We start from the raw sequence: 24364 nt of genomic DNA on the forward strand, positions 1-24364 counted from the left end.
ACTTTATTCATTGTAGATTACAATATATACTGGCTTATACACTTATAGACAATAGCTTACAATACAGCAAAGTTTTAGATGAATTTTCATAATAAAAACTAAAAAAGATGATTATTGAACTGTACATGTATAACAATTGTATATGAAACTAGAACTGAACTAGAACTGTAAACTAGAACTGTATATGAAATAACAATTTGGAATAACTATAGATAATATTGTAATATTATCTAAATTGGTGGTCTATCTATATAAATTGGTGGAGCTTTGTACATATCAATGCCCATTCTTCGGAAAATAATATTCAGGAAAGATGGAGTAAGAGAGAGAAAGGGATGGAGGAAGAGGTAGAGAGAGATAGCAATTTTCTAAAATATTCTACTCGTATAGAGCAGCTTCCAACTAAACGAATACTGTACCCTATTGAAAAGACAATGAGAAGGAGGGAAGATGCTGATAGTACTGGTCTACTGGAAGTACTCTGACAGGCCAGCATAGACTAGAGAATGTCACGAACCCTGGAGCAAGAGCAACAAGATGCACAAAACAACAAAATGGCGGGGGTACTGGTAAGCGCGCGAGATTCAAAAAAGAAGTACGCCGCAACCGAGAGAAATAGCAGAGGCAAATAATGTGAGCGAGGGAGAGGGTAGAACAGGAGGAAAAGGAAACAGTGAAGGAAGGGAAATGAGAGACAAGATTGATGTTTGGTGCAAGAGCTTCCAGTAGTCCAGTCGCCAATGTTGTACTGTACACGCTTGTTGCATAGCTGAACGGTGACTATAGTAACCAATGGACAGTAGTCCTAGCTGTTGTAATTTATGGCTTAGATGTCTTCTTTGATTGTCACCAGACTGTACTTGCGGTATATCTATAGTTGCACACCTCCACAGAGTATAGATACATTATTCTATACTGTCTACTATATAGATGCACTCTCAGTGCCATCAGGTATTGGCATAGGATAATAGATATAGCATCCCACTAGTTGAAGATTTGAATTTATTCATTTCAAAAAGTACAATAACCTCTACTAGCCCGTTGAGGTCTTTGAGTGGTTCAATCCTCATGAAATATATTGAAAATAATATTTTTTAATAAACAATATTTTTCGGGACTGGTAATGAATATGGCCTTGAGTCATGAAATTGAGCCGAGAAGAATTATTAGCTGGCTGTGGTTCTAAGAGATCCGATCATTGTTTCAAAAGTTATGGGTGTTTGAAATGTTTATCCTTGAGGTGTCCTCATGCGCGCCTCTCCACTAAATAAAGTGCATCTCAATTGAATTGAATTGAATTTATTGCCAAAAATTACAATTACATATTTCCACAATATAATTACAAGAGTATACACCATTTTTGGTACCCTTCCTTCCGGCATTCTGCACACATGAACAGCCCATCTCAGCCTCATACTTTTCACAACAGATGAAATACTGGTCTCTTCGAACAATCTTCCTAGTTCCTCGTTTGTTCTTATCCTCCATATTTCATTTTCCTTGATTGCTCCAAAAATTCTTCTTAAAATCTTTCTTTCCCATCTCTGAAGCAGACCTTCTTCTCTTGTAGTCAATGTCCAAGCTTCGGTCCCATATGTCACTATTGGTCTTAAAACTGTTGTGTAAATTTTTATTTTGCCTTTTATTGACACATTCTTGGACTTGAGGATATTCTGCAGGGCGAAATACACCCTATTTCCGGACATTATCCTAGCATCCACTTCTTCAGCTATATTATTCTATATAATTATACAATTTGAAGTTGATGATGTTGAAGAAAGTATTACACTAATTCACAAAAATCACAAATGCTTGGAAAAAACAAAACTACATATTATATGGTAAAGTAATAATCCAATTAATTATTGTGACGTCTTGCAGCTATCATGACATTTAATCTTTCACTAAGAGAAAATAAATACAATAAAACGACTCATGTAAGATGACTTGGGACAATTACATACCTGATTTGAGAAACTGAAACTGAAAAACTATCGCTCACAGTTTCTAGTAACAATAATGCTTGTTGTTACAATGTTATACTTCATACTACTAGTTTAAAGAATAGATTCTGTTCAATCCAATATTCTATACTTTCAAGTAAATTACGTGATATTTTTTATCTATAAAATCGTTTGTAATCTTATTTATAATGTAGCTACAATAATATGTAAATTGGTGCCTGCATATGGTTAGCTTGATGAGTTCTGTGTTGAATCTATTGTTGGGACGTGTATTATGGAGTGAAATGTGTGTAGCAAAATTAGATTCATTCTAATTAATATAGAGTATTATGTTTTTCATATTATACTGTCTTATTGTCGGGACCTTAAATTCAAGAAAAATTTCCCTACTAGGATAAAGTCGTGGCCCTCCTAATGCTGCTCTTAGCTCTTATAATATCAGTCCAGTCAATATAGACATAAAAAATGGGGTGTGCTTGCAATTTATATTGTAGTTATGATTTTCTAATATATCATTTGGGTACATAAGAGAAGTCCAAAACCAATTTCTTCATGCAAAATTTCCTTGTGCTAGCTTTGAATGTAGAAATTTGCCATTTTTTGTGTATTGGAATATGGGCTTAAGTACACTCAACAATAAATTTTTCATTTTTCGACCGAATTTGACTTATGATGCATGAATTTTGACCGCCTTGACGAGACGAAAGAAGAATGAAGTGTAGTACGATGAAATCTGAGCATTGTGTCAAAAGTTATAAGTGTTTGAAATTTTGATCCTTGAGGTGTCCTGAAGCGTGCCTCTCCACTAGGAAATACTGAAATGAAGTGCATCTAGCGGGTGATTCTCATAGAACATGATCTCATGAACTTATGTCATTGTGCGAAATATCAATTTGAGGACAATGTAGTTGGTGATGATGGTTGAAGCTGGAAATTAGGTGTTTTTCACATTACAAGGAGCATTGTTGTCAGGTGGACCTGCAAATCTATCTGAGATAGAGCGCTCTCCCTGATCTCAGATTGTAGAGCACAAAAATACGCCCAGAGGGATCTTGAATTATACATCTAAATGTTAAAAATCGGAAGATATTGCTGATCAAAACTTGAAATTGATTTTCCTTCAAATTTCACTCATTTTTGAAAAATCATAACTCAGTACTCATTGGAGATAGAGAGTTTCGAATGATCTCATTTTATTCAGAATTTTATGATCTAGAAAAAAGGCGGGTGCAAATTTTTTTGTCCGATCACGAGATTTGGCAGAAATGGCTGAAAACTCGAAAATGAGCCGAAAATACGAGGTTTTTGGGCCACTCTGTATCTAGCACAAGGAAATTTTGCATGAAGAAATTGGTTCTGAACTTCTCTTATGTACTCAAATAATATATTAAAAAATCAGAACTACAATATAAATTGCATGCACCAATGTATATAGTGACTGGACTATATGTTTTTGTAAGATAAATATTTTGTTTAAATGCGTGTCATATGCACCTCCCCAAAATTCATTAGTGTATTCAAATCTAACGGGCGATTCTTATTATCTATATATATAAAAGCGAAATAGCACTCACTCACTGACTGACTGACTGACTGACTGACTGACTCACTCACTCACTCGCAGAACTAAAAATCTACCTGACCAACGTTCAAATTTGGTAGGTATGTTCAGTTGGCCCTTTAGAGACGCACTAAGAAATCTTTTGGCAATATTTTAAGTCTAAGGGTGGTTTTTAAGTGTTTAAAGTTCGTCTTTTAGCATGTATATTCTTCTTCTCCCAATCTCTTAATTAAAATTGAAATTTCCATATCGTATATCATATGTTACTATAGAACTATAATCTAGATAGAGTACCTCTTCGAAACAGTTGTTAACTGGCAACTAAATTAATAATTTTGTCAGGTTGGCATTAAGTTGAGTTGACTTTGTTAGGTTGGCACCAAGTTGAAGATTTCAATGCATTTATCGCGGAAAAATTGATTGGGCACTGCTACTTCAATCCTGGGAATATTATATTACTAGCCGTCAGGCTCGCTTCGCTCGCCATATCCGTTTAGCCAGACGTTTAGTCTGGACCCCCGACTGGATTGTCCTAACATAAATGATAAAAATGCCCAAATGAAAATGCAGGCGAGCGAAGCGAGCCTGCTGATCTCATTTTTGGACGATCCAGTCGGGAGTCCAGGGGGCGGAGCCCCCTGGCTAGACAGATATGGCGAGCGAAGCGAGCCTGACGGCTAGTCTATCTAAATGAATAAAAGCGAATTGGCACTTACTCACTGACTGACTGACTGACTGACTCACTCACTCGCAGAACTAAAAATCTACCGGACCAAAAACGTTCAAATTTGGTAGGTATGATCAGTTGGCCCTTTAGAGGCGCACTAAGAAATATTTTGGCAATATTTTAACTCTAAGGGTGGTTTTCAAAGGTTTAAAGTTCGTCTTTTAGCATGTATATTCTTCTTATTCCAATCTCTTAATTATGATTGAAAAATGTCCACACCATAATATGTTAATATAGAACTATAATCTAGAGAGAGTACCTCTTCGAAACAGTTGTTAACTGGTAACTAAATTAATAATTTTGTCATGTTGGCATTAAGTTGAGTTGACTTTGTTAGGTTGGCACCAAGTTGAAGATTGAAATGCATTTATCGCGGAAGAATTGATTGGGCACTGCTACTTCAATCAGAGCTATTACTGGGAATATTATATCGCCTGATATGGCGAGCGAAGCGAGCCCGCTGATCTAATATTTAACGGGGGTCCAGGGGGCGGAGCCCCCTGGCTAGACGGATATGGCGAGCGAAGCGAGCTTGACGGCTAGTTAAACATAATCTTATTAACTTATATCATTTTGCGAAATCTCAATGTGATGGCAATGGAGTTGGTGATGATGATTGAAGCTTAAATCAGGTGTTTTTCAAAATACAAAGAGCATTGTTGTCGGGAGTACCTGGAAATCTACCTGAGGTAGAGCGCTCAACCTGGTCTCTGATTGTAGAGCACTAAATAAAGCCCAGAGAGATTTCGAATTATACTTTTAAATGGTAAAAATCGTAAGATTTTGTTGATAAAAAACTAAAATTCTTCAAGATTGATTTTTTCTTCAGATTTTACTCATTTTTGAAAAATTGTAACTCGGTACTCATTGAAGATAGCGAGATGTTAATGATCTCATTCTATTCAGAATTTTGAAATCTAGAAAAAAACGGATTGAATTTTCCTGTCCGATGACTGGATTTGGGGAAATAGATGAAAACTGAAAAATGAACCGAAAATACCAGGTGGAAAATACACATGGAAATTTCGCATGAAAAATTGGCTCTGGACTCCATTCATGTATCCAAACAATATATTGGTAAATCAGAACTTCAATATAAAATGCAAGCACACCCCCTTTTTTGTCCATATTGACTGGACTACCACTGTTTTAATACAAATGACTCTAGCTACCCTGGTCTGAAATAAAGTACGTTATCTTACTTTCTACCATGCTTTTGCTCAGTATGCTCTTTTATGGAAGCACCTTCAATTACGCTGCATTTCTGTATTAATTACTGCAATTATTCTACTCAATAATAACCTGATTTGATTTTGGAGTACTGTATACCGTAATATTCAAATCAGCTGACCCAACCTCAGATGGTATTCGAGTGAAGCCAACTAACATATCGAGTAGCTGTGCATGTCACAGTAAATCCCCCATTGGAATATTTATCAGGCTGCACTTTAACGACCACTGACTGTCAGTCGAAGCGATATGTGTGTGCAGAGATGATCATGTTAAGCAAATCATTAAACTCGCCTAACCCGCCAGCAATTGGCGATTTAATAGACAAACATTCCAATATGGATAGAGACCATCCATATGGATGGCTGGTGTCCGATGTCCATTCCAGCCTGGACAATCGTTAATTGATAAATTAGATATACAGAGTGTGTCGTAATTGATGCTTGTTTGCCTACGTGGCTATGAATGCGAGAGAGACCTGTATCCGCCAAGAGACAGCGTACTCTCTTTAGACGGGTACTAAAGAGAGTACAGTGTCTCTTGATAGTAGTGCATTTCTCTCTGCAAGCCAAATACGACGCCAGTTGCATGAATACAATGATATTGCATCAATAAATTAGAGCAGACACGTATCTAGCATGTAAGTAGGCTACTCACTCTTGGGGCGTGTGTGAGTGTGACTGTGTGACGTCACACCGTAACGTAAGTGGCATATGTGAAGGTGAGAGCTGTGCATGAATGAAGGGCTGAAGCGGAAGGGAATAGGGATGAAAGAGGCAGGAGCATAGTGATGGGGTGAGACTGGTTAGACTAGGTCAAGGTCGTCTGGAATTAGAAAAATTGCATTGGAATTTCCACAAAATAGTTCTGGAATTGAGCCACATTATAAGATTTTGCTACTGAAATCTATGCTACAAAAAAATTGATGAGTCGCAAGAAAAAGTTGACATTATTATTAATATTGTATTCTGTAAATGAAGAAGAAATAAATCAATTTCAATTTCATAGCAGTCCAAGGGCTTAGATTGGTTGCCCTTGGGCTAGCTACACACACATTGATTTTTGATCGTACTCGTTTTTGCCGTCCATTCGTGTTATATTAGATTTAACAGATAATTTCAAACAGATGATGTTTGTCAAGTTCCGTTTAATCTGATAGAATTCTTAAGGACGGCAAAATATCGTACGAACAAAAGTCGATGTGTGTGTAACTGGCTGCAATTTCAACCTTTTTCTCGCGACTGAACCATGTATAAGATTCACAAGAAAAAATATTTCTTCTTGAAAGAATTATTGTCAATGAAGACTTAAGTCATAATAACATTATGACATTCAAATCTTAGACTCAGTTGCTTCGAGTACAGAGCCTTGAACCTTTTTCAACTGTTGATACATTATAAAGTTGCATGCAGACTTATACGCCACGAACACACGCCTTACTCCCTTCATCAGCTGATTATATCTCTATCACTACAGATTCAGTTAGATGAACAACATAGTAAGCTCAAAATCAGCTGATGGAGAGCGAAAAATGCGCGCTCGTCTGAACACAAGTCTGTAAGCAGCTTAACATAATATTTTCAAATAAGTGTTGTCTATCAACAGTAGCACCGTAGAGTGACTAACTATTCATCTAGTTACTGGACTGGCTCATTGCTTTCTCTGGTAGCACACACACAAACCTTTTTTCATATAAGCTATGTATTGTGTTCCCAGGTAAGAGTCACTTTAAACTGTCAGCATTCCTGATTCATATATCAATAAGGCAAATTCAATCAATGCTGACAATATGTGAATCTCACCAAGCAGATAGCAATCATTTGAGAAGAATGTTGTGTAGTTATCTATAATTATACCCAATTTTCAAAACTTATGCACAATGTTTGTGCTTTTTCAAGGTACCATACACACAAGAATAGTATATAGTAATATAGCTATACACTATCCATGTACACATGCGTAGAAAGGCGGAACGAGAACAGCGAGTTTTCTCGTATTTTCAATTTACGTGCTCAAAGTTATTCTGGAGAAATAGCTCGCTATTATCATTTCACATTGTTTCTACTCATGGCGAGGATACTCAGTGATTTACAACTATCGTGAAAACTTCATTATCTAATACAGTATATATTTTAGTTCTCTGTTGTAAGCAAGTTCGGCTCATCATTGTCAATTTAGAGTACTGCAATAATTAGAGCTTCTCATTCAGGAGTATGGAAACATGACTTCACAATCTTCCAATCTTGCGACTCACGGGTAAAAAGTAATTATTAAGTTCTCAATCGGCATAGCATGAATGAATCTATTCGAATCACAAATGAGGTATTAAATTGAAATCTTAAAATGGTTTAAATCGGCTAGGATCTCCACCTAGTTCGATTTATTCGATTGAAGATGAGGAGAACTATTCAATGATCTTGAAAAGTTTGATGAATCCTTCATTTTTTTCAGTTTTTATAACATAGCTAGGAATGTTAGAATTAAAATATAAGGCAGATGTTCAGCAAGACTCGTTTTATTTAAATCAATTTTCGTCTATTAATAATATAATAATTATAATAAAAGTAACATCAACAGTACTGATTTTTCAGGATGATTCTCATGGAAACATTTTTATGTCTCCATTGGACATCATATGGAAAGTATATTTTTCGGACTGGTCTGATTACATTTCAACATTCAAGAAAGATATAACACTATTAAAAAATATAAAAAAATTGCTTTCATATAGTCTTTGTATAATTTACTGTCTCACTAAACAAAAAACAACACAAAAATTAGATTCTGTTGAAATATAATCATATCAGCGATCATTACAATAATTTCAGCAATAATGCATTAACCTCATCAATTTTCCAACCAATTATTTTGTACACTTACAATAACAAATTTTATCATACATAATCGTATATCACTCGAAGAGGTATAAAATTATTCACAATAATTGTAGATCTCAAGTTTTTTAATTCTGTCTCTTTTGTGAATAAATCATGAGAATTTGAAAGGAATAAATTACTGTCGAGTAACAGTAGCATTAAATTTGAACTTTGGATAGGATGATTACTAGTGCAAGCAGATCATAACCTGGATAAATAATTGATATCATAGTTCTACAATTTCAATCAACGAATAATCCAAACTAGAGAAAATGAACAATCAATTTATTGAACACATTATATTTCTATTCTTCAAATTGTTCATTGTTGACACCAAAAATCAATAAGTCGAGAAATATTATGATCTATACAATTTACTTGAAAATTGATAACTAGACAGTATACAATCGGATAGTATTGTACTTAGTTTTTATTGACTCTATCCAAGTTTTATGATTGAGATTCAAGGAAAATCTAATTTCTTTTTTTAATATTATGTGTAATCGTATACATATCATTTGGTCATAAGAATAGCTAATTTAGTCTTATCATACATGTTTGTCTGGGAAGAGAGATGGTATTAAGAGAATGTACAAAGAAGATTACTTATCACTGAGAACAACATCTCAGATCTGTGGTTACTGTAAACTATCACAAAATATATATTTTGAAACAAATACATCATTTGAACAGGATACTCATTTAATGAATAACTGAGAGTACACTTCCAAATAATTCGTGTATGAAGTATCTGTGACAATAACAAAGAACAAATAAAAATGGGATGAATTTCTTGGGAAGTATTTCTAAAAAATTTCTTTATAAATCACAATGATTTATTTTTCACGTGCAGAATAGATTTAACTGTTACGAAGTGAATATACAGTTTTGCTTGGAATACCAATCTACTCAAAAATTACCTCGAACAATACAAAAAAAATTCTTGGTTGCACAATTCTAAGAATCTCATGACGAATTAGGAACGATCACTCCGAGAATGCGACTTAATTTTGTTATCGAACTTCAAAGGCGAACTTTAAAATGAGCGGGACTTCAACTTAAAAATAAGCACAAGAAATGCTTAGATACTGCCCACAGTATAAATCATCATTATAACAACAGCTAAGTCTATAAATCGTCACTGTGTGTCACATTTGAAACCTGTCCTCTCTCGTGGAATAATTCTCTGTCAGTTATTCTCTCTTTCTTGTCGCTTCTCAACAAGAAATTATTCATACCTCCTCCTCCTCGTTTTCCACCTCATCCTTGTACTCCTCCATCTTCACTTCCTCCTCATTTTCTTGTCCATCTCTTTCCATCAGTATTTTATCAAACTTCTATTTTCTCTCTCCCAAATGACACAACTCTGTCAACTGCGACATTTTCTCCACGCACCTGTCTCAATTTCTCATCTCCTCCTTCTCTCTTTCTCACACATGCTCTCTCTCCCTCACACAAACTCCCATTGGCCTCTGTCACAATCCTCAACAAATACATATACATCCACATATCTTAGCTGTCAGCTTTTTGAAAGGCACGATTTATTTCATCAACCGTAATTTATTGTTTATATTTTTAGTTTATCATCTACTTCGTACCGGGTGAAGGAATTATGCATGGCTATTATTGAGCGGGCATAATTATTATCATTTGGAAGACTTTTCTACAATTAGTTGCGTTGGTTTTCATTTTTCTACTGCTTGATTCGTGTGTGCTTTTTCAAATCATATCATTGCAGAGATTTTTAAAATAAGATTATAATTGCTGAATCTATTATTTATCCTTTTTCATCCTCATAAAAGATTTTTATATCTAGTTTTTGTAATAGCCTACTAGTTCAAATTTTGATAAGAAGCCGCTGTTTGTGTTACTGTATTCCGCACAATGTAAGATTGGAGGGATCGAAAATGTTCATATCCTGTAATTTCAAAGAGTCGAATATTTCATAATAGATCTTTTCTCAAATTCACCAGGTTTTTCCGTCAATATAACAGGTTAATTTCTAACTTTTGTTTGATTTTTTCTGCTTCAACCGATTATATTTTAGTAAAAAGTTACAGTAAGAATCACCAAATTGATGTTTCTTATTCAGGCTCATCTATTAAAATAACAAAACCATCATATCAGCACCTAATTACTGGCAAAATGCCAAGTTTTTCGATCGTATTCTACAAAATGTGTGCTAGTGAAATGTATACGATAAAGATATTTGTGAAACGAAGAGCAGTGGGTGGAAGAGTGAGAAATCATTAGAAAGAGAGAAGAAGAGAAGAGAGAGGGAAGAAGGGAGAAAGAGAAGACAGTAGGTATCCAATGTGACTGATGGGACATCTAAGCAGCTGTTCAAGCATTCATCGACTTGAAGCTACTTGGAATAAAGAGAGCTTCATGAGCACGAGCTTAGAGCTCAACTGTCGCCCCAAATAGTAGAGAAACAGAATTATCTTTAGATCGGAGATCAGCTTGATACTGAGGTTATCAAATGAATTCATTGTTACACGATTAGGAGAATCGTATTTGCCAGAATGTAGACAATTTGGAACTAGATATTAATTACTATACTATGTTTATCTCATTACTGGTAGATTTATTTGAAGAAAAACCTAAACCAATTCTCGTTGAAAAATTATAGAAATAGCTTCCAGGAATACTATCATGATATAAATGGATTTGAGATTGAAGAGGCAAATGATATGATGATGATTCTATACAGTATTAAAGAGGAAGAGAAATATGAGAAATGTAGAAGGAAAGAAAAATTGAGAGATAGAGGTGGAGGTAGAAATTATTAAGAATTATAGAAGAAGAAGGAGGAGAAGAGAGTGAGTTTTAATGAGGAAAAATAGTATTCAAAAGAACCACTTTCCATCCGAACGTACATTTGAATCTGTGTTGGTCTCCAGTAGACTCTCATATCGATACATTTCGAAACTAGTGTCAAATAATGTGACCACGTCAAGTAAATTTTGTAGGAGAGGTCGATGCTGTGTCAAGTCGACGACATTGAAACTAAACGACATTCGTCCGTTATTTATAAGCGCACTCTCCTAAACCCGATGAGGTTATAAATTGGAGATCTGGGAGTGGAGTGACTAGACTACGTCCAAAGGGCCTTCCGTAAATCACTCTCCGGATAAGAGTGACTTCGTCATTAGTGGAACCAGTTTGAGTCTGTGTGGGCCAAGACATGATCCTCGTACCATAATTTCTTTGTCACCGGTTTGACTCTGATAAGCGAGGTTATGGATGAAGTGAATCACTCCAATCGTGGGAGTGAGACGGATGCCCGATGGAGAGAGACGATTCAACGATCTACTCATAAGAAAGATGGGCTTCCAAAATGATAACGCGTGACAGGAACATGAGGTTTGAAAATATTCTGAAGGAATACCCGAGAATTTCGGAATGAAGGATTCAAGCGGAAGTTCTGGTATTTAAAAATAGTCAAGAGTTTAAAAGAAATTCTGGGTACATAAATTAAAGTAATTAGTTGGGAATTTCAAATTTCTTCGTTTTAACATTCAAACTTTCTGGATGATGAGTGAAAATTTCATTAGTCTCAATTTATTCGGAATCTATAGTTATTAATTCAATTACTTGGAAGTCTAGTCAATTTATTGAAATAAATTGAACTATTCAGATGAATATATTTATATATTCATGTTAAAAAGATTTTTATCTTAATACTTCCCAAGAAAATACACAAGAGATGAACATAAACCATAGAGGAATAACTGAATGCTCTGCTGATAAATATTCTTCAGGGTATACAAATGTCAACTTTATAATCAAAAATTCTCTCACATCATCTTACACACTAATTTATGAGCGTTGCAAAATATTATATCAATAATTAATCAATTAATTACATAAGAGCGTATACGTGCATCAGCATTTGTCATTATATTAAATATGTATAGTATTAACAGTTTAAAAAATAATGACTATCAATCATACAAGTCATCGTATTTTACTGATCCAACGACCGAACAGGACCGAATAAAATCAACGATGTCATATTATCATATCATACAACTTTGAGAGAAAAATATTTGAAAAGAATTATCCAATTGCTAGCTTGGTAATAGAAATTGTCTGGATTTTATCTTTATTGCAGAATACTAATAAACAGTTAAATTATGTATGGTTTCAAATCAATTGATGTATTTTATCAGAATTTTTATACTTCATAAATTCAATACACTTTTGAAAATCATTTTTTCAAGGGAGAAACTCACTCATTCATTAAATAGAGGGAGCCTTAATTTTAAGAGAATTACAATAATTTAAGTATATAATAATGTTATATTATATCACTTTCAACTAGGAAATACCAAAAATGTCTAATTAATTTCATTTTCAAATATTCTTATGTATAAGAAGTACCAAAAAAATTATTCCTCTTTATTTTTGAAAATTTCACTTTTTATTAATTCAATTTTAATATATCAACTAACATTTGAAATGTATACGTATATGGTAAGACTTGAGTAAAGGTATAGGCCTATAATACTAAAAATACAGAGAGATGTGTGGATGAATCACTGGAGAAATAAGAATCACAATGTCATCATTCAATTCCCATATTTCTCAGATTGTTAACTAGTAATTATTATGAGATTCAATACTTTTGATTTCATGAAATCAATTCTCTAAACTAGTTGATTCTCGAATGAAGATTGTTTTCTCTTGAAATCAAGTACTGTACAGGAGAATCAAATCCAAAAATTTATTGCTTGAAATATTTGAAAATATTGCGGGATTATTTTTGGAAGTATAGTTTTATTTTGAAACTTATCTAAATTCGAATAAACCCCAGCTCATCTCCACACAAATATCTGCAATTTTCTCTGAGTTTTTCTTAATTTTAAATGAATAATAAAATAAATTATAAACAATATATCACTTGTCCCTTAACTATTAATAAATTTACTTACTTACACAGAGTATACATGAGTTTTGACTTATAGTCTTCAGAATATTTTTCAACACCGGGACTATGGTATACACGGGAACCAGAGCCGGCCAAGGTCTGGCTTATAGAATCTTACAATCCTAAATCATAAATTAGGCTTATCAAAAACATGCCAGCTTGACACTAGTAGTTTAATAACTTGTAAGTACAAATAATACAAGAACAAAGCGTTCGTTTTCTAGGCTATGAGTCCTATCTGTCGAAAGTATTAACAGCCTTGACCAGTATAATATTATTATTAAGTTCTTAGAACACTATAATTCAAATTACAATTCCTCAAAGGGGGAAGCTTTGTACAGAAGGAATGGACTATGATACACAGAAAATCATCGATTCTAATTTACAACAAAGATCAGTCGATCAGAGACTATACATACTTGCTGGAGAGCTGTTTGGCAAGCTCTGTGTATTTGAGGAATTTTGAGTGCGGGCTTTCCTCATAGTTGTTGGGTTGGGCTGGAGGACTCTTGGCAGACGAAGAGGAAGTTGAGGCAGCGTTGTTCCCATTGCTTCCACTCGACTTTGACGACGCCACTGCTGCTGACTGTTGTGCATTTCCCGCCTGACTCTTCAAAGCCACAGGATCAGGTATGACACCATCCTTCAAAAAATGCATTTTACTCAAATGATGTCTGTAGGCGCCTTTGGAGATGAAAGGTGTGTCACAAAATGCACACTTCATGATGGAATCAGCGGTCACCACTGCCTCATTGCACGCCCAGCTCAATGCCAGAATCCCACCAGGAGTGGTTCCTGCTACTGTGGTAGATGTTGAACTGCCCTGACCACCAGCCATGCCAGGATTCATGGGAACTGCACTGGAACTCCTGCTTCCACTTCCACCACTGGGATGATGGTGTGTCTCAGTCTTGTCGCAGAGCTTCTGCAGAGCAGCTAAAGGGTGACTGGTGCCTTTCACAGCAGTTCCAGCCTGTGGTTCACCTTGGCAGTTGGCACCACCTCCACCTCCAGACAAACTGTCAAACATTGAGGAGAGAGCACCCAAGCTGCCAGAAGCCTTCCTGTCTGTGCTCCTTGGTGTCCCCGACCTGTCACTGCTGGCTGGGCTAGCACTGTTTCTGCAAGGACTGTTGGCAACTGGGTCACTAGAAGACGGCCTGCCTGGAGTAGGTTGTCTGGGACTCATACTAGGACTGCGACCCCCTCCACTCTTCCTATCCTCATCATTGAATTCTTCCACGCTCCTTTCAGGTGATCCTTTGAGTGGCTCTTCCTTCAACCTCATCTGTGACAATGGCTCATCACTCTGATAGCTCCTCCTGTCATCCTCATCATCACCATTCTCTCCTTCTTCCTTCTTCACATGTACATCATTCCTCAAACTGCTATTCCCATCATCATCTTTCAAAGACTCAGAATCATCTATCTCCTTTTTTATAAGTATCTCTTCATCATTTGATTCATGACCTGAGGACATTTTTGCTGAAGGAGGTGTTTGTATCCTTTTTTCAGGCGTTGTTCTTGGTGTGGAAGACATCAGGCGATCAGAAGAGTCGAATTTTCTGTCTGGAGTGAGGCTATCATTCCTTCCTCTCTCTGAAATTGAGCTGGACTCACTGCCACTCCTTTCTCTGCGAGCATACTGTGATGCATGATGGTGGTGGTAGCTTCTTAGCAAGTTCATGGTTTGAGGATCGACTAGAGGCTTTGTGTAATCAACACTCTCATCTATTCCTAATCTTTTCAGGATGCTGGAGCCAATGGGACCTTGACCGGGGCTTCCCATTGCTCCAGGATAGCCAGCACCATGCCTTGACCTCGAGTCAAAGCTTTTCTCAATGAGTTTCTCTATTGCATTCAACACGGACGGTGAGGAGCTCTTGCCTTCCTGTTTGGTTGCCATTTCTTTGGGGCTGGAAGGTGGCATTGACAAGTCTGTGGCAGAGGAAGGTGATTGCTGTTGCCTCGACTGTTCATCTCTTTTGATTTTTCTGCTCTCTTGTAGAGCTTGGGTTATCTGAGATTCTGGTGGTAGAACATTGCTGGAGAGGAGAGCATTCTTCAGCAGATTCCTCTGGTCACTGCCGATGTGTCCCCCTCCAATGCAGAGTCTAATGTGATCTACAAACACAGCCATGTCGATTTTTTCTCCACACTTTTCACATGTTATTCTTCCAGCAGAATGGAGTTCTCTGCCAGGCTTGTTACCCATTAGCATGATTCCTTCACCATTCTTCATTTCATTTTGTGCTCTTTCCAATTCTAGTAGTTTTCTGACAGGTAGTGATTTTTTCCTTTTCTCCCTAGTTTGTCTCCTTCTACCACCACTTTCTGTGATTGATCTCATGATGTGCTCTTTGTAGTGAGAGTTCTTCACCATGTGGTTACTCAACTCTTTGAGAGAGCTGAATGCTTGATCACAAACTTTACAGGTGAGGACTGCACTGACATGGCTGCTGGTGGCCCCTGGGCCCCCACCACCACTACCAGCTGCTCCTACCGATGATCCTGAACTCCCTCCACTAGCTCCTCCGCCTTGACTTCCAGACTTCCCTTCATCGGCTGACTTCCATGAGATTATTTGCTCCTGAGAGATAATATTTGTGTAATGCTGAGTCTGCTGCATGTGACTAGTCATCTCAGCCAGCGATCTGAAACTCTGTCCGCACCACATACATTTGAGAATCTGGCGGGTTTGTTCAGCACCTTTTCCCAGCCACACATCTTGGCCCCTGACAAGTTTTCTTGGGAGTGGCATGGTTTCCTTGATGAGTAGATTCAAATCAGAAGCAGATGGTTTGTTGGAGTTGGGTCCACCTTGACCTCCTGACATACTGTTTGAGCCAGATGAGGACGAGTTTTGAGGTGATTGTGGGATGGGTGGGGGTGGTGGTTGTATAGGGGGAACAGGCACATTCACTCCACAGTGTTTAGCTTCTTTCATGTGCACTGTCATGGCGGCGAGGCTTGGAAAGCTCTGTTTGCACCAGACACACTTGAGTACATCTTTAGCTTGATCAGCACCTTTATTCTGCCAGTGTGATTGCCAGGCACTGTGCCTACCACCAGCTCCTCCACCCAGCACACTATTTCCCATCGGTTTGAACTCATCTCCTCCCAACTTGCTCAGTTCACTCATTTTCTCCAAGGCCTTGGTGGCATCACTAGGCATGGGGCCGAAAGGGAAGGTGGGGGAAGATTTGTCGTTGAGTTTCATCTTACCGTTCCACAGTGAGGAGGAGTCGTGTGTGTTGTTCTTGGGAGAGAGACTGTTGGCGACGGCGGCGACGAAGTAGGGGAGGTGAGAAGCAATGGCGGGGGATGTCCACGGCGAGACAACTGACTTGAAATCGGCGGGGGTGACTCGGGGGGTTTTGCGTGGGGTGGGGCTGGGGGACGACGAAGTGGTGGGGGAGTCATCGTGGCTGCGTTTGCGACTGGAGACGGACAGGTCGAGGGGGCTGTTGAGGTGAGTCTCGACGGGGGAGAGCGCCGGTGTGGAGGCTTTGCTGAGGTTGAGCACGGGTGCGAGGGGGGAACTGGAACGCTTTGTGCTGAAGTCGAGGACGGCGGCATCGGAGGCGTCCATGAGCGGCGAGGATCGCGGCGATGACTGGCAGTTGGCGGGGAGCAGCATCGGAGGTGAGGATGACGCGACCAGCGGGGAGACGGAGCCGAGGCGACCCGGGCCGGTGCCCAGGATGACGGCCGGAGGCATTAGTGACAGGACGTCGGCTCTGTCGGAGGCCGCCGATTCCCGAGATCCGCAGCGAGGCAGCGACGAGCCCCGCGAGTCCCTTGAAGGGCTTGCACTTTCCCTGTCAACAATAACAAATAGCTCTCAATCTAGTAACTAGACATATATTTCTTATAGCTGTGATCAAAGACAGACAAATATTTATTTCGAAAGAAATGCAATTCACAAAATAAACATTTCATGCACTCGAACACACTTTCAATACAATCTAAAACAAAAAATAAATCTCATGAATACACTAAGATGAATAATTTTTCAGAAAATGGTGTGCAAAGGCGAATGCCTGTGCGCGAATCAGAATTAAATGTGCGCACATAGAAATAATAGAGATTTCTGAAGGAAAATCAGTGTGTAAAATAAAAAATGGAAGAGAAGATATTATGCGAAAAAGAGAGTGGAGTAAGGGATGTAGGAGGCACTGTATTTGGAGGAGTATTTGTAAGAAATAGGTAAAGTTGAAGGAACTATCTTTATTATAAGATCATGACTGTTACACAGTTTCTGTACTAGTATCAGAAATGTCTTGTGACAAATAAATATAAATGAGAAAATAGGATGTTGAACTCAGAGACTAGGAAAATAAATTAGAGCAATAAAGATGAAACGACAATGAAGGTTCAATAAAAATTAATAAAATAAAAGAGGAAGGCAAGATGATGTATTGAAAGTAATCACATCTAAACTAGGCCTCTATTTGAAAAAAAGTTTTTCAAATGAATATCTCTAACAACAGATAGCATAGAAATGACATGTAAAGTAAGAGTGGAAGAGTGATAAAGAAACAGTGAAGAAAAACATGATAGAACAGCAAAGAACAAAAAGCATTCAATGTTATGAGAAAAACATTATTTGGCAATCAATATGTGCTATTCTCCTTATTGTCAGTACAACACAGCTAAATACTAGATAAAGAGCAATAACATAACTGGATAAACTGGGAGGATAAACAACAGATTAATCAGGAAAATGAGTATGGAAGTAAAGTATAAGTGGTAGATTATAAGGGAAAATTCAACTAACCTGAGTATTAATGCGTTGTCAGACTCGTGAGCTAATAGCGGCGAGCCTGGTGAAGGAGGTTGCGAGGAGGCCTGCGAATCACCCTCCTGCTCTCCACCCTCCTCATCTTCTTCCTCCTCCTCTGAAGGCGCCCCCTCCTCCTCTACACCCTCTGGCGGCTGTTCTCCCTCTCCTCCTTCCCCTGTAACAGACAGAGAAAGAAATCGTCATTAATTATTTTAGAAACTAGGTTTGAAGGTAGTAGTTCTGTTATGTCACTAAACCCATAATTTTCTCACATTAGAATTAAATGAAATATCTGCATAGTGTAACCGGTTCAAGTTCTGAAAATACATCGGTTTGTATTTATTGTAACGAGTTCATTACAGCTCAGTAGGAGCTGTTTTGGAAATGATTGTTCAGGCTATCACATGATCATAATTTAATTATTCCAGTAATACGTCTAATAAATGGGTGAAAAGAAAATAATGAAGAGTTCATATATTCAACAAATATGAGTAAGTGATGCATAATAGACAGTGAATGAGTAATCCTGAATTCGGACGTTCCTGTTCAATTTACACTCGAGACACGAGTTATGTGTGTCTCACGGAATTAAACGTCCATCTCAAACTTATTTCACGTTCAATCTTTCCCAGTCCTAACTTCGTCACTCTTTTATCCGATCCCTCTCCACAACACCAAATAGAGGAACAAGAACGAAAATGGTCAACGACTAAACCTTGAAAAGAAAAAGAACGGAACAGTGTGCACATGCAAACGAAGTTGCAGCAGTAAATTATCGAAAGGTTCAGGCTTGTAATATAGCATGAGGCCACAATCTATGTGCTTTGGAATGTCGCTAACAATTGCAACTTCTTTGTCCTATATGCGCTTATCCTTGCGCCCATCGCAGCCTGTGCTGACACAAGATTAAGCGATAGTAAGTACTCTGCACTGCTCCACTGTCCCACGACAACGACATTCAACAGCTTCTTGCTCGCAAAAAGACAACAAATATAGAAACAGAAATAAGAAATGAGAGGAAGAGAGAAGAAGAAGGAAGATAGAGTTAAGAATAAGAACGGTGCAAATAAGTAAGAGACAGAATGAGAAGAAGGTTCTGTAGGAAAGAGGGGTGGAAGACGGATGACTAACCAAAGATTTAGTGCTCCATTGTTCAGTAGGGAGACAAGCAAGAGAATCTGCCATAATGCACAATTGTTGACAGTGTCACAGTGTCGTTCCTGCATTTAAACCAACTGAAGTTTGGCGATTTATTCGTGAATACAGCTATGATGCTCGTGTTTGTTCTTAGTGATGAATGGTTTCTCATCAGATTTTCAGGAGGTGATGAAGACGGTTGTCATTTTTTGAGCAGAAGTAGAATGCATCGCATATTAACGATAGTGCAAGATATTGCGGTGTTCTTTCATAAAGTATGCATTTAATAATACTACCTATACACTACCCTACCAATCAGTAGGTGAAGTACAAAAGGGCTCAACGGGCAGTTAATGCATGTAAGAAAAGGGGATAGTGTCTGAGCTGAGGCCCTACAGTTAAGAACGTGAGCTGAGAATAGTTTATAAATGCAGCCCTTCATACATGAATAAGGCCAATAGCACTCATTATTGGAGCATACAAATAATGAAAATAAGAAGCATTTATCTAGCTAACAATAGCTATTTATTGCCAGTTTTCATAAGCTTGATTATCTTGTTCAGAAGCAAAAACTTATTAGGTTGATTACGAATCAAGCTGTCCAAGCTTATAAAAACTAATAACTAATCTTTGGCCCTAAAAATGAAAAAAGTCGAAGTTCCAATTCAATTTGATTAACGAACTGTGATGAAGAAAAACTTCAATAAATCAGATTCAATAAAGAGAAAATCTGCTATTATACAACACTCAATTCCAAACAAACAAACCATGAAGAACACATACAATTCTGAATAGATTTAATAAAAAGACTATCGGCTATCAGAACATTTCAATCCTGTTTTTTCCCAAAACTTAACAAGTCTAACAAAAATCAACCCCAACAGATTGGTTCCAACAATTTTTTCCGTAAACCTTTCTCCTAAAAGAGTGAATAAAATATATATATCAAGAGTGTAGGTGGATTAGTTTTCAATTCATTTTTGACTTCGTCTCTAAACTCTCTCTTTTCAATAACTACTACTCTTCTTGAACACAAAATTGACCACGTGTAAAACCACTGAATTGTCGACGAAATCATGAACACACTGCAATGGACATAAAATGCATGTCGACTGCAACTTCAAAAGATTAACCAACCTTTTACAGACCAGCTGAGTGCATTCATTGGACCGCGCAACACAGTCAATAGGATTAGCATAGTTCGCCTAACAAATTAATTAAAATATTACGTTCGCTGATCGTTTACTTCCGAACGGTTTTCAAACAACAAATCAATTTTTGCACACACACAAACACACACCAGTTTTTGACGGGACAAAACGAGTTCTACTCGTTTGATTTTGGGGAATAAATTATGCCCGGCTTATAATAGCTCGAGTTTAATTACGTGCGGAATAGGTAATTAGGTTTCGTTATTGTTTGAGGTGGATATTCTTTGATTGTTCAATCGCGAAATTGTTCAACTGTTAATTGAATAAAAAGAAAACCTCGCTACGTCGACAACCTACCTGTTGAAATAGCATTATTCACAACTGTTGAGGTAGAAACGAAGAGACTGCTCTGGGTTACACACTATCGTAAATACCGTAACTGTTCTAATAGTAATAAATTATCATTATACGATAAATACGTTATAGTAGTAGATACGTTTTAATGAACTACAACACGAAAAATTTCCATGAATTGGGAATTATTGCTCAATGGTAATGAGAAGGTAATGAAATAGACACTCATTGTTTGTGTGAGATTATCAGCAGGAAAAAGCATATCAGCTACATCCGTTTGATTTCATACAATATTCGATTACTCCGGTACTACTTAATTAGTGAGTGGAAGTGTAGGATATTGCGGTTATCCCATTAGACTATTGGCAAATTGGGATTCATTGGAATTATTCAGCGATAATTCCCACACTCCAGACGACATTCCACTTTCAAATGAAAACAATGTCTATCGATCACAAACAACAAATGAAATCGTCAAATTTGAAAAAATTCCTCAACTTTCGCCAAAAAATATCCACCCATACTTAGCTAACGCTTCGTGGAAAGCTCTCGGTTGAACTTGAATTGCTTTGTTCGTCTTTATTATGCACATCAGCTATTTAGATTAGAAGTCAACAGACAATAAGAAGAAATAATGGAGAGAAAAGTTATGGAGCGGAAAATAATAGAGGGGGGCTTAGAAAAGCGAAAGGAAAAGAAAAAGGAGAAGAGTCAAATGAGCAGAAAATGAAGAAAAAGAAAAAGAAGAGATAGAATATGAAGAAGAGAAAGAGAAAGAAGAGGTGGTATTCGTTATCATTATTTTGGCGTATTGTCAATCAGGGAGGAGAAACCGCTGAAAAGTTCATTAGAGCGCCCGAGGAAAAGTTTTTGGCAGACAAACAAAACAGAGATTGGAGGAAATTGGGTGTGTTGAGGAGAGGGGGAGGAGGGGACAAGGAAGAGGAGGAGGAAGTGAAGGGTAATGATAACAAAAGGAAGGGTTTCCCTCGGCGTGCATTCGAGTCAGTCAGTCATTTTGGGTTTGATGGGAGTTGGGCCACTATTGGACATTGGGAGACAGGGCATGGTGTGTCATCATCGATGGAAAACAGAGATGACGAATTCTATCAAAAGAGAATATTGGAGAAAGGCGAAGTATACAAACGAGAGGAGATGGAAGAGGAGGGAAAGAATCATAAGAAAGATGAGGAATTGGGAAAAATGTGATGGAGGAAGTTAAGGAAAGGGAGGATTTGAAGAAGAAAACGGATTAGAATTTGGAGAGAAAAAGACAGAAGTTGAGGAGATGGAAAAGCAGGGGAACACAGAGAAAGGAGACATACATTATATGTTAGAAATAGAAGAGGCAGAGTTATAGAAAATGTGTTAAACAGAAAAGGGAAGGGTAAGAGCGACAGAGAAGTGACATGCGCGAAGAAAATAAACACGAAAGAAGAGAAAGAAAGCAATTAGAAGAAAGATGAGAGAGGACAGAAATCTTCGATGAAAAATAACACTAAAGAGGAGAATTGTAATCAAAGGGAGTAGGGAGACAACAAAAATATGAAATTGAAGAAAATAATGAGCCAAGTAAACGAGGCAACCAAACCATGATTGAATGTGATAAATTAGATGAGGAAAAAGAGTAGAGCTCTCAATAAGAGGAGAGGAGAGTTTTTAGTGAGGAAGAAGATAGAGAGAAGACTGTGAGGGAAAGAAGAGAAGGGAAGAAGGAACTGGAAAAGGGTGAAGCACTCTTGGCGTTGATGTCAGAAGACTTTCAGCGACGACATTGTTTTCCAAAGACTTCAAAATGATGACTTCTGATTTCATTTGGTGATAAAATACGCAAGTTTTCTTATTAGTTGGCTCGTGATTTGAGTCTGTGGTGGGAGAAAGAGAATTTGAGAGGAAAATCATCATTACACAAAGATCTATTGAGTTTCGAGATTTGATGATGATCAAATTTACGAGAGAAATATGCATTAAAACCAACAAGTAACTTGTAATAATCCGCAATTATATAAATTTCTCATTACCGTATATAATATTGAAGTATGAGAGAAGTGATTATTTGTTTTTAGTTAAATTCTAAAGAAAATTTCAGATATTCATTTATTGACATTTATCCATAGAGATATGAATATGAGCATACGATGAATATTTTACTTGTGAAGTTCATGAATTCATTCAACATCACGGTTTACTCATATGAGTAGAGAGGTTATGTCAAAGAACATAATTAAAGAGAGTTCTAAAGCATAATACAAAATGCAAAACTTTCCCAAATTATAGATATTTTCTAGCGCTTATAGAGGTTTATCATACAATGTTTCTTCGTAAGCCTATTTTCTTTAATGTATCTAACTACATTCTAGGGAACAATAATCATTACTTTCCACAGAATGAACAAAATAGTTGAAAGTCTTTCGATGAAGGAGAATTTCTTCATCAAAGTCTTCTACTGCAAATCTCTTCTCAAATTTATTGTTAATGGGTTGATACTTCCCTATAACAATTTCAAAACAGATAGAAAGAAATTGAACAAGCTTAATAGAACGAGATAAGAGCCGAGAGAAGATCTTGGGATGAAACGTGTTGGAGAATGCTAAGAATAAAAGTAATGGGATGAAGTTGAAGAGTAACAGGAGAAGGTGGAGGAAGAGGAGGAGAAAGATGGGAAAATCTTATCTGGCTAGTGTATGTGACTGAGGGGAAATGTGACGGACGGGGAAAGGGGGATTTGGGATGGGATATCTTGAAAAAGCCTGGTGTGGAACAGAATTAAATCCCAGAGAGTCGTAAGTTCTGTTGACTGACGTTCCACTGTCACAAACGTATGGAAATGAGAGTTGTCTATTGACCATCCGAATGCAGAGTCGAGTAAACCACTTTCAGAGTCTGAGAAAAGGGTGGAAAAAGAAGAAGAAAACATGTTACAGAAGGAGAAAATGTGGTGAAGTAAGGAAAGGAGAGAGATAAATGGAAGGAGTGAATCTGAATGCTGCTTCAGAATCTGAGAAAGGAAATGAAAAGATGACAATGATAGAGAGAGAAGCAAAGAAGGTGAGAATTGAGTAGTGGAGATGAATAATGAGAAAGAGCGAGCAATTGAAGAAGAATAACCTTGATGAATGAGTTAAATAATGAGCGAGGAAAGACAATGATGAAAAAGAAGAGAACAATGATGGAAAAGAAAAAGACAATCATGGAAAGAAGAGAACAATGATGGTAAATAAGAAAACAAGAACATAGGTGAAAAATATAATATTATATCACCGGAGTTGATATTGAGAAAAGGATAAAAGAGATGAGGAGAATCACAGGCATATAAAGAGAAGTGGAGTGAAGGATATATGAGAAGGAAGTGAACAGAAATAAGTGAACAGCATAGAGAAGGGATTTGTCGATAGTTTTTACTTACTTTCCTTCCATTTTTATACCATTCAATATTCTTATATCATTGTTCAGCTGTAAGACGGATTCCTCATCCTCTTAATTAATCGAATAATGATATTATAAGATCAAATGAGAATGAAGTTTCTGATGTAATGCCAGTTGTACAATATCGGTACATCACCAACCATTAATGAAAATTATGATAATTACCACTATTCAAAAGTATCGAATGAGTTGAATGATAATCATGACCTTCCTCAAGTA

At 37.1% G+C, this 24364-nt stretch overlaps 1 protein-coding gene across 2 annotated transcripts in view; it reads right to left on the bottom strand.

Moving 5' to 3' along the window:
* Nucleotides 1–7981: 7981 nt before the first annotated feature.
* LOC111044230 (protein tiptop-like) overlaps nt 7982–24364 on the bottom strand; it is a 302222-nt gene continuing 285839 nt past the window's right edge. For both annotated transcript variants that reach the window (XM_039437031.1, XM_039437030.1), the window contains exons 2-3: nt 18072–18252; nt 7982–17112 (exon numbers count right to left, since the gene is read on the bottom strand). In XM_039437031.1, the coding sequence (XP_039292965.1) occupies nt 13701–17112; nt 18072–18252 (3593 nt within the window). In that variant the 3' untranslated portion in view covers nt 7982–13700. The remainder of the gene's footprint in view (nt 17113–18071; nt 18253–24364) is intronic.

This window comes from Nilaparvata lugens, chromosome 10 (assembly GCF_014356525.2).
Source record: "Nilaparvata lugens isolate BPH chromosome 10, ASM1435652v1, whole genome shotgun sequence".
In the NCBI taxonomy this organism is placed as follows: Eukaryota; Metazoa; Arthropoda; class Insecta; order Hemiptera; family Delphacidae; genus Nilaparvata; species Nilaparvata lugens.